The sequence below is a fragment of the Myotis yumanensis genome, unplaced genomic scaffold (assembly GCF_028538775.1).
Source record: "Myotis yumanensis isolate MYYU_CA2020_CCGP unplaced genomic scaffold, mMyoYum1.0.hap1 SCAF_13, whole genome shotgun sequence".
Lineage (NCBI taxonomy): Eukaryota > Metazoa > Chordata > Mammalia > Chiroptera > Vespertilionidae > Myotis > Myotis yumanensis.
This window is the reverse complement of record NW_027223764.1, coordinates 30,538,384-30,554,121: the sequence shown is the minus strand read 5'-3', so window position 1 is coordinate 30,554,121 and position 15,738 is coordinate 30,538,384. Positions and strand designations below refer to the sequence as shown.

The following is a 15,738-nucleotide window of genomic DNA, read 5'->3' as shown; positions in this document are numbered from 1 at the left end:
TCATTTTATTTTATTTTCTCATTTTGTTATTTTTGTTGAGAATATTACAGATGTTCCCCCCTCTTCCCTCCCGTTGCTCCCCTCCACCGGGTTCCCACCCAGTCCCAGGCCTCTACCACCTATTGTCTGTGCCCATGGGCAATGCATATAGGCATATATGTTCCAAGAGCTAATTTTAAATCATGGGTGCACGCACACGCGCACGCTCGCGCGCGCGCGCGCGCACCCACCCACCCCCACACACACACACACGCCGATCATGTTAGAAATACAGGGAAGAAATTCAGTTACTAAACACTAAGTTAAATCTTATAGGTGTGGAAAATGCAGAAACATTGGGAATCTGTTGTATGTAATAACCTGAGATTAAAAAGAACAACTCTCTTTAAAAAAAATGTTTTCTCAACAGTCCTAAGAAATTTTGAAATGGTTTGAAAGATCTCAAAACTGATGTAATTTTTTCCTCTAGGATAAATTATTTCCTAGACAGTACATTTTATCTGGACGAAATTGTAAGTCTTCTTTGGAAACTTTTATGTGCTCTCTGAGGTATTAAGTAAGAGTTGGAGTCAGTCTCAAAGCTCATTCCATTGTTAGAATGTAGCAAATATTTGCCTGTCTTTTGGATAAGGGTAGATTTACAGGGAGATTTCATGTCCTTCAGATTCTGGTTGAAAACTTGTGAAAAGTAGAAAGGTGCCCTTGTGTACCCTTGGGGATAAAATCTCCAGGTATATTGATTTTTCCAGGAGAATGGTGAACAAGTATTTACTATATTGATCTAAGAGGGACAATAGGGAAAACAGAATGTGGATTTAGAATCATAAAAATATATAGCTTGAGGTGACCTGAAAATCAAAATAACATAGGGTGTGTTCACCACAGAAAAGTGAATGGATATTTTATTCATGGCCCCAGGGTCCTAAACAAAATTTTATTTATTGAGTAGGAGAAGGGGATTGTGGCACAGACTGGTGCTAAGTGTATTTAATTATTTCTCAGATTTTTAGCTGCTGGTTTTTGTGTTTCTTTTGATCCTGACTAACCAGTAGATTTGTGTCTAAATCAAGCCCAAATTGAATTTCTCCAGAAGGTTTCAACTATTTGGGGGCAAAAAAAATGACCTGATATTGGCAGAATAATGAAAGAATTCATCACATTCTGATTGATCCATCTAATTCTACAAAATTTTAGCTCCTTTCTAATCTAAGACAACTCTCAAGTCAACAATATTGTTCATATTAAAATTTTGCAGAGTGGCCTATATAATTTTAAATTGTTCTTAGTGAAACTGACTCTTGAAAGATAGTTCATGAAATAGATCATCATGTAAATACATGTAAGAAACAAGGGTCTAACCTACAGAAGGCAAAAATTTAGATTCTGAATGAGACAAAGCCATGGAACTATGGCAAATAGTTCTTTGTAATTTCCGATTTTGCACATTGTTTCTCAGGTCCCAAAGTTTATGTTTGTTTGTTTTTTAAAAATACCAGACCCAGTAATCCAGTATTCTTCACGGAAAGAAACTTTTTAAAGGAGATTTTTATACAGAACCATATTCTCACAGACAAAATAAGATAGGACTCAAGAATATTCACTTAAGGTTTTGAAAAGTTAGCCCAGGCAAAGTTTGTCCAAAGGCAAATGAACTTTCTGAACTTGTCTGCCGTGGGGCTAACTCTAAGCATCAATTTATCAGGTTCAACATCTGTTTTTCCCCCTAGAAACTTTCTCTTACAGACCCATGAAAATAATAAGGGCAGAAGCAGGCAATGAGTCATATTGGTAATAAGGCATATTACCCTTAAAATTTTCAAACCTGATTAGATTACACAAGATGTCCTAAAATATATCCTATTTCCTAGCAGACAAAATAAAATCAGCACTTGGGAATTAGATGAAAGAAAATCAAAATTTAAACTTGATGTTGATAGTTACACCCTCCCATCATAGTTGAAGACTCCTCCAAGCGTTCTCCAGTGACTCATATTTCCAAGTCAAGGGCCTTGGACTGCAAGACAGAGGGTATCTCAAGAGGATGACAGTTGTGTTTCCAGGTCATTGATCTCAAAATATCACCAGATAATCTGTTAATAATCTTTACTTTAATTTATTAGAATGTTTAGGTGTCAGAGAGAACATCACCCTGAAAGAACCTTAGCAATGCCTCAAAAGGGTAAGTCAGAGCTGGCTTTTTATAGAGCTTTAGGTTCTGGGCTGAAATGATTTAATGCAGGTCTCTCCAGTGAAGGAACTAATTGGAATTGGAAAAGTTGATATGATAGTTTAGGATTGCTGTTCATGCTGAAGTCAGTATCTCGAAGCAATAAACTGTTCTTTGATAAGTGAACTTTTGGCTCAAATGAGCAGACTATTATGTCCAGTAAATTGATCTGTAGGAATTTCATGGAAAAATAAACAAACACCAGTGAAGTTATTTAATGGTTCACAATAAATCGGCAGGCAATAGTTTCCTAACAACAACTAAGTCATTGTCGTGCACTCTTACGTGAGTAGTTTTGACATAACTGATCAGGTGATTTCAGTACTAACAGTCTGACATAATAGGCTTGAACACTGAACACTTACATGGCACTGCTATGTGCCAGATATCCTTCTACCTGCTTTACAGCTACATAAGTCAATCCTTGCGGTGAGAGTATGAAATGGCTGAAACCCAGAGGTGTAAATTAGTTGCCCAAAATAAATCAGGAATGAGCTGTCAGTTGGGATTCAAACCCAAGCAAACTAGTGCTAGAGGCTATATTCTTAATTACTACATCTTAATGCCTCTAATATATTAATAATGCCAATTATGTATTACAGACAAGAGATAACTCAATATCATTAAAGGTTTTCATGTAAGAGCGAGCATGGACCTATCTGTCAGATAGAAGCTTGACTTCTCACTGCCATTTGCAATTGGCCTACCAGCGGAAATTTTGCTTTATTTGTATGAGCTGCCTTTTCTTGAACTATTAACTGAGGGTAATATTTACTTTTCTGAAATTTGGAAGGTTTCATAATGGAGCTGGCACAGGAAGAATAGAGAAGGTGTAGTCCAAAATTGTATATAAGCCAAAATCTTCCGAAGAATTATTTCTAACTTGAACAAAATACTCATTCTGAAGAACATGAAGGAGTAATAGGTGCCAAAGTAGTCCAGTTACATGTGTCTTGAAGTGAGTTAGCAGCGGCTCTAATTTATGTGGCTAAAAGGGAAAGTCCAAATCGTATTTCTATTACTTCTTCCTTTTGCAAATTATATTAGCATTCCTTATATTTATTTTATCTTTAATTGTCTGCTGTGCAAGATTTAACAATAAATTACAGACATTAATATAAATGAGTCTGTGATTTCTTTGTGAGCTGTAGGTCAGCTCAGATTCTTTTTGAGATACAGCAGGTGCTTGAATAACATCTTTTTGTTCAGAGTCATTTAGTCCTATGCCTTTTGTTAGTATGTTCATGAGGTGCAATAATAATTTACTTGTTGTTTATATTAATTAGCTTGTGGTAAAACAGATTTCCTTATATGCCATTTTGCTTAAAGTCACAGGATCATTATCTATGAATTTTAGGACATATTGGTGATCTTAATATTTTTCTGTACAGTTATTTACATTTTTTCATAAAGATTATGTAAGCTTTCACAATTATAAAAAGAGTTTGTAGTCATTTTTATTATTTATTTTTTTAAATATATTTTTATTGATTTCAGAAAAGAAGGGAGAGGGAGAGAGTGATAGAAAGATCAATGGCCCTGACCGGTTTGGCTCAGTGGATAGAGCGTCGGCCTGCGGACTCAAGGGTCCCAGGTTCGATTCCAGTCAAGGGCATGTACCTTGGTTGTGGGCACATCCCCAGTAGGGGGTGTGCAGGAGGCAGCTGATCGATGTTTCTCTCTCATCGATGTTTCTAACTCTCTATTCCTCTCCCTTCCTCTTTGTAAAAAATCAATAAAATATATTTTTAAAAAAAAGAAAGAAAGAAAGATCAATGATGAGAGGCAATCATTGATCAGCTGCCTCCTGCACGCCCCCTACAGGGGATTGAGCCTGCAACCCAGGCATGTGCCCTGACTGGAATCGAACCCGTAACCCTTCATTCTGCAGGCCGACACTCTATCCACTGAGCCAAACCAGCTAGAGCTTTTATTTTTTACTTTTTAAAATTTTTCAATTCCAGCTGACATTCAATATTGTTTTATATTAGTTTCAGGTGTCATAGTGGTTAGACATTTATATAATTTATATGCGAATTTAGTTGTATCATCAAATGCAAATAGATGCCTCATGTAGATTTGCATTAGTATTGAGATCATAAACAGCAATATCACTCCACAAAATGTCATACTTGAAAAATGCTGGGTTTTTTTTCCCTAAAATTTTAGGATAAGTTAGCTAAAATTTTAGAGGCCTTTCTGTTTCTAGATTTTGGTTGACTGGAATTTCAAAAACTACTCCCTAAAAATGCTGACTTAAAAAAAGGAAGAAAAATATATCTTTTGAAAAATATGGTGATAACATGGAGAAGTAAAGGAGAAGGAAATAAAATTACCCTGAGGCCTGATCAGAGAACAAACCATGAGTCTACTGATGTAACCAAGCTTTGAAGTCCACATTTGTTTTGGAGCATCTGTAAATCACTTAGGGTTGAGATTCTCAGTTTTAAGATTTTAAGAATTTTGAGTGTTTATAGGAGTCAGAATATAAAATCTGATGTCTGAGTAGGTCATGAAGCATTAAGGCAAAACTGTATTAGCCATAAAGATGGCTAATAATTTCACAATATATAGTATATTAAATCATCACGTTGTATATCCTAAATATATATCATTTTAATTTGTCAAACATTCCTCAGTAAAGCAGGAAGGTCACAATGATCATTTATTAGCTTTTAATATTGAATGGTTTTATATATACTGACTTAAAATATCAGAAATTACACAGAGCTCTAAAACCAGCTTTAAAAAACAAAATAAAAGACTTTTCATGATTGTTGGTCATTGCATTAGAATTTCTTCAACACTATGGGTGTATTTTTGGTTGGCTGATTTCAAATTGTCAGATTTTATAGTAGAGACAATAGAACCCAAATAGAATCCATTATTTTTATTTGGAATGTATTTATTACCTTAAACTAGGTGATTGAGAGGGATCAGAAAACGATTCTACAGAGGTAAGATCCAGCGAGCCGGAGAAACACCTACCTACAACTCTGAACTCTCTAGTTTAAAACTTCATGGTGTACCATCCTCCATGGCACCTAGGACTCCCTGGGCCTGAAACTGTTTTATCGACCACAGTTACTTCCAAAGAACAACACTTCTTTCGTTGTGTTACTAGAGTGCCCTTTGGCTCAGACAGTCCTTTTCTTCCAAGTGTCATGAGAGGATGTTCTATTTATCAGGGTATGAGGCAAAGTTCACCTGCAAATGAATTTGGAAGTGGCATTTTAAGCTCTCCAGCCACTATGCTACAGAAGTGTCATTGTTAGAAAAGTGGTTGGAGTGGGTGGACCAGTCTACAATATCCACCACATCTGTGAAGTATGTTCAAGTCATGATTTAACAATCCTCTCTATTGGTTTACCGTTATATGTACTTTTCACAACACTGGGTACTTGTCTGATTACTTCTATATTAGAATATCCTCCAAAGTAAAATTTCCCTGTCAAAGGAAGTTTCTTTTAAAATTCTTGCCAAAGTGCCTTTCAATTTTTCTTTTCTTTTTTAATGTATAGCTCCCCCAAAATTACCTAATAATTTGTATTTCCTTTCTCTCTAACCAACTCTGGCTATTATTCTTTTAATAAATTTTTAAACAATTTGACAGGACAAAGTATCACTTTATTTTAGTTAACAAAATTTATATTGTAAGTCTCATGCATATAAATGTTTCTAAAGTGTATACTTTTCATTATTTAAAGAGTTTGCATAAATTAAAAACTATGGTTATTAGTTAGAGACATTAACATAATTATTAAATAGCACTGTGTGCCTTAAAGCAGTACTTGAGCTTTTAGTATAGAAGGACATTATTTGCTCCAAACTCCTATGCTTTGTGAGTTCTTGATCTACTATTAACAAATTTTACTTTCTCTGCCCTTGCTTTCAAATAGAAATTGTGTCTTTCCCAGGCACATCTCCTTCTCCCCCATAATTCTCTACTATTACTAATGTTGTATAATCCATTTTATGTTAGGAAAGAAGAAAATGAATTTTATTACAAAAGGATGGAAAAGAAAGTAAGTTGGAAGATGTAGGGCTTTCTCTAAGTGTCAGGTTCATGTGCTTTAGTGTATATATTTGGAGTCTCGGGGACTGTTTATCTTATTTATTGGTTCTTTTTTTCTAATCGTAATTGTTCAAAGTATTACATATGCCCCCTTTTACCCCATTGATCTCTTCCACCCACCCCCGACCCTCACCACAGTCCTTCACCACCTTATTGTCTGTGTCCATGGGTTATGCACGTATGCATATGAGTTCATTGGTTGATCTCTTCGCACCCCCTCATTTTCCCCTGCCTTCCCTCTGAGGTTTGACAGTCTGCTCAATGGTTCTGCGCCTCTGGGTCTATTTTTATTCATCAGTTTATGTTGTTTATTAGATTTCACAAATGAGTGAGATCATGTGATACTTATCTTTCTCTGACTGGTTTATTTTGCTTGGCATAATGCTCTCCAGGTCCATCCATGCTATTGCAAATGGTAAGAGTTTTTTCATTTTTACAGCTGCGTAGTATTTTACTGGTTCTTGACTCTGACTAAGATAATAGAAAATTTTCAAAAAAATAACAATCTCCTGATGATAAATATTACCAAAGTTTATGGAGGGAAATATAACAATAGAATAATTAGTTCCTCATATATTCAAGTAAACTAATTTGAAGAGAGGTATAATAAAATGCTCTTGATGTAATGGAAATTCTGAAAAAGATTGCTTCCCACTATTTGCAGCATTGCTCTCTTTGTGAATACCATATAGAAAGCTGCTATGTGTATACTGTTAGACACACAATACTGAGAATGGAAAGCTGATTGTAAAATAAAAAAATCTTGTAGCTTAGAAAGCAACAAGGGAAGTAGTTATAACTATAAAGTGTTTTTGGGCTCACTGTTGGCAAAATGTGTGATATGAACAAATATAAAGAAAAAAATATGGAGTCCTACCCTTGAGAAGTTCTCTTAAATAGCAGCAGATCTTCAAAACCACAGGTATCTGTGGAGAGGATTGTCAAAAAATGAACCTATGAGTGGTAAACTGCAGAGCATAAAGCTTTATGCATCACATGTTGTACACGAGGATAGCAAACTGTCAAAAATATCATCTCTAAAGTGCCTGGGTGGTAAAATTCTTGTCTTCTATGCTTTATTCATTTCAGTTTTTTAAAAACGTGAGAGAAAACTTGCAATCCAAAAAAATCTGTCAGTAATATGCTTTCATTCTTATGGCCATGGTCAAACTGTAGTCCAAGCTCATTTTCCTTAAAATAATTAATTTGTAGATATACATGTTTCAACCTGGAGCCAGCATGCCTTTGGCCAAACTTGGCAACAAATGTCTTCTCTCTGCCCAGTGTATGTCAGATCATATTACTATCCTGACTAGGCTTCGATATCACTCTCTGCAAGGATTACAATGCAGTAAGGGAATATTTTTTAAATAAAAACATAGAATTTTAAAAATAGTTGGCACATGAAGACATTCCCCCTATTATACTTCATATTCACTGTGAAACAAATAACATAAGTTCATTTGGAGCTTGTGTTTCTATGTTCAGCTTTCCTCTCGTTTGACTTCTGATGTATGATCCAAAGGAAATTATGTTTACTAAGTGGAATTGTATCCGAGGAAGCACTGTGAAAGCAAGATGAGACAAATGGAAAAGTAGGAAATAGATGTGTTTTGTTTTATTGTTGTTGTTATTTTTAGGTGCTTATTTTTTCATAACTGTCAGTTCCATCTCCCTACCCGTTTCACTGTTAGACTTACCCCTTTGATAATAAAACTGCAGACCAACTTTTTCCATGGGATTGAGAAAATAAGGCAATGGAAAAATGTTGCTGAATTTTCCATTATCTTTGTAAATTTAAATAAGCTTTCTGTGCCAGACAGTGAAACTTTTCTCTGCTTCCTCTAGCAGTTCTTCTGCTTCACTTTGGAGTATGTTACCCCTGGAAAACATGTGAGGGTCCCTGCTCTCCCAGGTGCTGGCTGGCTCCCATAGCCCGAGGATTCACGTGGGCATGCAGGGACTCCTGCAGACCCAGACTTTTGGCTTATTGCAGTACCAGCAGGATACTGCTGCTCTAGTCAGCTCCTGTGACCCTAGGCTCCCAATTAACCCAGTGAACTCAGGCACTAGATGGGCACCAGCAAACCCAGATTCCTGGCTAGATCCCACTGTAGGCCAACTACCACAGACTGAAACTCTCAACCCACTGGTGTACCAGACCAGCTCCTGTGGGCTCAGGCTCCGAGCCCATTCCACCACCACACAGGCCTCCACAGAACCAACCTTCAGGCTGGCCACCACAGCCCCAGGTTCCAGGCTCACTCTAGCACAAGGCCTACCCTCATTCCCCCAGCTCCCAGGACATATCTCATTTCAGCCCATTTTATTTTACAAAAAAACCTTTGATAATATTTATCATCAGGAGATTGTTATTTTTAGAATACTACTAAACTGAACCCTGGGAACCCAGATGCTGTACATACCCCACTGGCAACTGCTATCTGGTTGGCCCCTGTGGATCCAGAATCAAGGTCCTCTCACACAGACCTAGACCCAAGGGTATTCATTATAGGCTCCAGTTTCAGGCCCATCACAATGAACGAAGCTTCCACTTGCCCTTATAGGCCCAACCACCAGGCCGGTCCCCATGTACCAAGCACCAGGCCTGTCCTCCTTCTGACCTGGGCACCAGACCTGCCTAATCAAGGACTTCAACAACAAACCTGTAAATAGATGCCACCAGGCAGTTCAACCAGAATCTCTAGGTGGGCTGACTGATGAAGGACTTTCCTGTCAAAGCTCATATGTAAAGACTTGAAGAGGTTCTTACTTCCTCAAATGCACAGGCACCAATTTAAGGCCACAAGGATCATGAAGGAGCAGTGAAACATGACACCACCAAAGGAAACAAATAAAACTCTAATGACTTACCCTAAAGAAATGAAGATCTATGAACTTCTGACAAAGAATCCTATATAATAAATCCCTAATATGCAAATTGACTGAACAGCAGAAAGAACGGATGCTATGACATGCACTGACCACCAGGGGGCAGACACTCAAGGCAGGAAGCCAGGCTCACAGCTGGCGAGCTCAGTGGTGGTGGCAGGAGCCTCTCCCGCCTCTGTGGCAGTAGGACATCCCCTGAGGGGTCCTGGACTGTGAGAGGGCACAGGCCAGGCTGACAGACCCCCCCCCCCCCCCCAGTGCACAAATGTAGTACACTGGGCCTCTAGTTTATTATAATCCTCTGAAAGAAATTTAGTGGACTACAAAAACATACATCTTTCTTTTTGGTTTTAACTTTGACCTGTTGCATGAGATTATTTAAAAATGTATGGCTTATTTTTAGCTGATGACAAATTAGAAGAAATAACTCACACTGAACATTCAGACATTTGTAATCATATCTTGCACTTTAAAACAAATTGGATGTGGGGATCAGGTAGGGACCAGAGGAGTTAGAAATTTGAGTCATGAAGACAATGAATTTGTGATTGAACCAAATCAGTCAAGGGTGAAATTAAATAGATTAAGGAAATCAGTTTCTAAGGTACAGGTGTCATCAGCTAACATGTTTGTTTTTTTCCTGTGGCAGATTACCCATAGTCCATAGAGAACAGGATCACCAGACCCAAAATTGCCTTTTAGTCTTCACTTTGATCTCCATTTGGATATTTTGCATACATAATAGTCCCTAGCTATTCCACCCCATATTTACTTTTATCAAGACAATTTTGAATATACTGGTTATTAACATTTTTTTGTACATGTCAAAACTAATTATACTTTCATGAATGCATTATTTCAAAACAAACACTCTGGCTCTTGTGAACGATGTTATTAATAGATTAATTTTATGTATCTGACTAATCTCTCTTCATTATGTTGTGAGTCTTTAAAAATTAACTATACTTGGTTCCAGAATAGATAAAGTAATTTTTGTACATAAAAACATATTACAGGGTAATGTGGAACCTACTGGATCAATAAAGTTTAGTAGGAGTCATTTGAAAGAGCCTTTACTCTTGGGCTGTTTCTTATCTGGTGAATACATAATGAAAACAGACTTCTGAGCAGTTCTCATAGAAGGATGTTCATGGGAGTTTGTAGTTGGGCAGATTGTAGCTCAGAAAATGTTCAACAAACCTTCTTTCAGGACCAACTTCTTGCTAGGTTCTGAGGTTCCTGAGCTGAATGTGACACAGACTTGGTCTATGGGAGTTCTGAGAAAGATTCACTATTTTCCAATGGAATACATTAGAATACAAAGAAGGGACATTTAATCTAGACTGAGAAGAAGGGAGGTTTTTTAGAAGAGGTGATGCTTTGCCAGATTCTTAAAAGAGAAATAGAAGTTCACCAGGAAAATCGGAAGAGGAAGAAAGTTTCAGCAATTGAACAGCAAACATAAACTTAGTTTGTTATGGTAGACAATAAACTATAAGAGTGGAAAGAATAGGGGAATTAGACAGGGATGAGGTATCAGGAGTTTAACTTGGATTAGTTATATAAAGAAAGTCTATCCATAAATTTAATAATAACCAACTGGAGAAAGTTTAAATATTTATATCAAACTCCCACCTTCTTTTCTTTTACCTTTCCTGCCCCCAAAAGTTATTGATTATATATCTGTACCTCTACCACCAATACTCACACGCAAATACATGGTTTTTGTCTACTCTCTCTAGCAATGATGGACTTAATTAAGACAGTGGCCATATATATAAGAAGAGGGAATAGTCCAAAAAAGTTACTTCTCTCTGAAATATGAATGGAAGCGATGTTTGATAATTCAAGAATTGCTTCTAGTAAGAACTGGCCAGGTTTTCTTTATGAAGACATGGGAGGAAAAAAAATTCTGATTACAATTTGGGTGAGTTTTCATGGTTACAGGTGAATTATAGTTTCACCAAGAGAAGCATAGATTTGCCAGGCAGAAGTAGAAGCTGAAATTAATCTAGGTAATAAAACTTCCCCCAAAATACAAGGTACGCTTCAGCAAGAATAAGGTGTCTGATGTAACAGGAGGGCATAGTGCTTAATTCTAAAGGATGTAGATACCGTAACATCCTTGGGAATGTTTTCATTACCATTTAGTTCAGAAAAGCTCTGTATTGGGAAACATGTAATGCTTTTATGCCAAGAAGTACCATTACTTTACCTTTGATTTGGGTGCATGAAAATAATTCTCATGGAATGAACAGATGAATGCAAGATGGAAATAGGTGAGGAAACCAGTAAGAGTGACATATAGTGAGCAGCTGTGCTATATGGGGAGGGGAGAGAGGAGGTGGAGGAAGGGGTGTTAGCAAATGGACATATTTTAGAGTTAAAAATGCTGTGGCTTGAAACTCCTTGCACAGTGACAAGGACGGAATACTGTAGATCTGTGCGATTTTAAGCTTCATTTGAGAGAGCACGTACCTTACAGTATTGAATAGTGCTTGCCAAAGGCTTTGTTATTCATGCCCATCTGCATAATAGATAGAATTTTCACAAATAAATAAGTAATAAGCCTTGAAGTCATCTCCCAAGAAACACACATACTTGGATGGCTTTAAGCAGTTTTGATTTACGCCTCAGTCTCAGGAGTGTGCCGAGTGCATTTACCTGCACAGCACAGCTCTCCCAGGGACTGCCTCGGAGAGTGCTTTCTGTCTCAGATATGTGCGGTGGACATCTTGCATGCAACACCTTCACATTGTAATGATCGTGGATATTACAGCTCATGAAGCTCCTTATATGTTCATTATCAGGAGATTCTTGGCAGGGTATTAGTATTGTTTAACACAATGAATTAGTCATCAGTGATTGACAGGCATTGTGCTTAAGGTTTGTTCAACATGGAATAATAGTTCCTAAGTAATTTGTATTTACTTTTTTCAGGAAACATATAAATGTACTTTATATCAGTTTCAAGTGGCATATAATATTGCATTAATGTGTTAATATTATATTAGAATTTCAAAATATGTTACAAGGATTTTACATATTTCTTTTTCCACAAACCATTTGGTGATGCATCTGTTATTATATAATGCTACGTATATCTGTCAATCATCGCTAAATATATACATATATTCTTTCTTCCTTTCTTCCTTCCATTTTTCTGATCTGCTTCCCTTGATGACTCTATACTTTTGACTCCAGACTGGCAATATGAGGGTAAGATGACAAAAATTAAAGTTCCAAACAGCCTCATGAGCATTGCTTGTCTGTCTTTGTTTCATTCTCTTTAGAACATCGTTAAAATTTTATCCACTGCCTTTAATTAGACTCTTTATCACAATTAAAGTCTAATTATGTTTGTTTCTGTTGTGAAGCTTTAATTACAACTTATCCTTGTTGATCATTCCTTTATGTTATTTCTTTGGGTTATATTACCATCCCATTATCTCTGTCCTGAAAGACTTTTGCTCCCCTGTGGTCTCTGCTGGTGTTTTCTCATTCAGATTTGAATAGCTTCACAATATACAAAGTAACTATGTTATGATGTGGTAAAGTAATCTATGTGGTTCATATGGATTTTTTAAAATTAAAAGCTGTTAAAAGTAATGACCCGTATTAGTTTGCTTGTAGGATTTTTCTTTTTAACTGTCACTACCCATCTCACTGTCTCAGTGAATTTGATCTCAGGGTGAGTGTTCCCATAGTTGTAACTTATTACCTTTGGTTGTTTTCTCTCTTTAGATTGCAAACTAGCTAGGGGAGGACCACCAGCTACCATAGTCGCTATTGATGAAGAGAGTCGGAATGGTGAGTGAGCTTTCTGTTTGCAAGAGACGTATCCAAGAGGGATTTCTTCCCATTTTAATGCTATGTTTGTTATGTGTAGAAGTACTAAATAAAAGCTTCAACCCAAATTCATAAACAACTCTCCTTTAGCTTTTCCCAGGTAAGGGTTTAAATATCGCCATTCACTGGTAATGCTTTACTTGGATTATACTATGACAAATTCTAGATAGTTGCTTAGTTTCTATTGTGAAGGAATTATTTGATTTAGGATCAGTCCAGGAATGCATTCAGATACTGGCTGGAATTTTTCTTTGTCAATAGATAGAGTTGATTATTATTTCATCTAACTGAAATATATTATATTCCTCCAAAAGAAGTATATCACAAGGTAAGTCTTACACTGCTAACTTAAATTGGCTGGAATCTGGTAAGGATTAGGATCCATAGTTTATTAGAAATGGCTATTAAGAAATGGTTAATGGGAAAACTGAAAGTGCATGGGAACAGAAAAACTGACAAAAAGTCTAGGGCAGACAAATAAGTATGAATTTTCATGCAGGTTGTCTGCCATATTGAATAACTAATTCCTAATTCATATTAAGTACTTTGAAAAGATGTTTTCTTATCAGAACCAAAAATAGATATAATTAGCACTTTTTTTCACAACACTCTTAGCATCTCAAAATGTTAATGTACAAATATTTAAAGCCTAGAGGCTCGATGCATGAAATTTGTGCAAGAGTAGGCCTTCCTTCCCCCGGCTGCTGGCACTGGCTTCCCTCTGGCACCCAGGACCCGGGCTTTCCTCTCAGCCCCGGCTTCGTCTGGAAGGTCGTCCAGAAGGATATCTGGTCTAATTAGCATATTGCGCTTTTATTATTATAGATTCTGCTCTATTAGGTAGGAGTGAAATAATCTATTGAGTGCTGGTTTCTATTTCACACTAAGTGTGGGAATGTGTTTTGTGGCTTATTTTGTCTACTGATTCTATAATGGAGCTTCCATTACTCTTCTTTGATTTGTACTTTCTATTTATTCTAAGTGTTGCATTTTCCAGATTTATATTTTTAAAGAAAGAATTGTCAATTATTAAAAAAATGTGTTTTTAATAGAATTAAACCAACAAATTTTGAAAACTTCTATAATATACATAATACCCGCATTATTCTATTCACTTCATCGTGGATTTATTTTGCAGCATTAGAAATATTCTTTTTACTCCTTTGAAGAATTGACAAACTTTTTTTTTGTATATCCTTTAAAATAAGCCCAAAATGTCTGCAGATTTGCTGGCCTCTGTTTAAACTTAAGTATCTATTAGCAACACTTAAGAAATCACAAAAAGTTGAGGTTCTTTTTTTTAAGTCAATCCCTAGTAAGCATGAAATCATATTAAGTTAATTATAGTTATTATGATTCATTTAAAAAAAATTGGAAGTAAACCCTATGTGTATCCACAGAAAAGGAAACATATTCAAAAATACTATACCAGGAAAATGTTCTACCTCACGTGGAGAATTATGGTTTATTTGTGGTTAACTATTTTTCTGTTATTAAGTTTGTATTTTCTAAGTTTCTGCAATGAAAACAGTTTGCTTTTTAAACAAGAGATAAAAAAAATAAATAAAAAGACAGAAGACCAATCTATATATTTTTTCATATTGTTCACCAATTCCCTTGAACATATAAACTGAGCTGAACTAAAATATTTAGTTTAATAAATATTTGTGTTTTAATGTCTGAGTCTATACAGAGCTTATTCTGCCAAGCAGATAATTATAGCTATAGCTATTATGATATTTTATCTCCTGTCATGTAGATTATTCCACTTTTAAAAGGAGCTTAGGAACTCTGCAAAGATGTTGCTATAGTATATTGCAAAGATACTGCTGTTTGGTGGCATATTGTGAAAGATTAATATTTTAGTTTTAGAAGAATGTGACTTGATATAGTGCAGTAATGTTGTACTACTTAAATGGCTTATTTTGAAGAGACTGCCAACTACTCAGAATTCTGCCAAAGTTATTTGAGTGCCATCAGAGTGTCAATAAACAACCCAGAGACTAAATGCTTTACATTTTTCTTTTACATTAAATTTCTAAAATATGGTGATTAAATGCACATCTGCCAGATATTATAATGTACTGTGCAATTGTCCTTATCTTAAAAGTCTAAAGGAAACAATCCATGCAAATGTTTTCTCTAATTTTTTAGGCAATCTAAGAAACTTCCCAATAAGACCATTAATTCTAGTCCTGCTCTTAAAATACCTTAATTTCTCTTTTCTTGCATTTTAAATGGTAGTAATAAAACATGTGGGTATCATATCCTACCGGTATAATAAGCATTCATTTTTAAAGGTTCCAGGGCTTGTGTTTAAAATATATTTTTATTGACTTCAGAGAGGAAGTGAGAGAGAGATAGAAACATCGATGATGAGAGAGAATCATTGGTTGGCTGCCTCCTGCACACACTCCACTGGGGATCCAACCCACAAACCTGGGCATGTGCCCTGACCAGGAATTGAACCATGACTTCCTGGTTCATAGGTCGATGCTCAACCACTGAGCCATGTTGGCCAGGGAGTCCCAGGGCTTCTTAAAAATATTAAGCCAAACTAGTAAGTTTATTGTGTGTCTACTTGCCTTTGGCTTATTTTATTGATATGTACTGCTAAACAGTCTCAATTGCTAAACACATCCTCTACTAAAGTAGAGCTTTTAAATAACTCAGTTTTTAAAAAACCCATATTTAA

The 15,738-nt window shown here is 36.2% G+C and overlaps 1 protein-coding gene across 1 annotated transcript in view; it reads left to right on the top strand.

Moving 5' to 3' along the window:
- The window catches only part of PCDH15 (protocadherin related 15), a 632,895-nt gene that overhangs the window by 177,075 nt on the left and 440,082 nt on the right, over positions 1 to 15,738 (top strand). Inside the window, exon 3 of the mRNA XM_070432784.1 lies at positions 12,939 to 13,004. Coding sequence (XP_070288885.1) covers positions 12,939 to 13,004 — 66 coding nt within the window. The remainder of the gene's footprint in view (positions 1 to 12,938; positions 13,005 to 15,738) is intronic.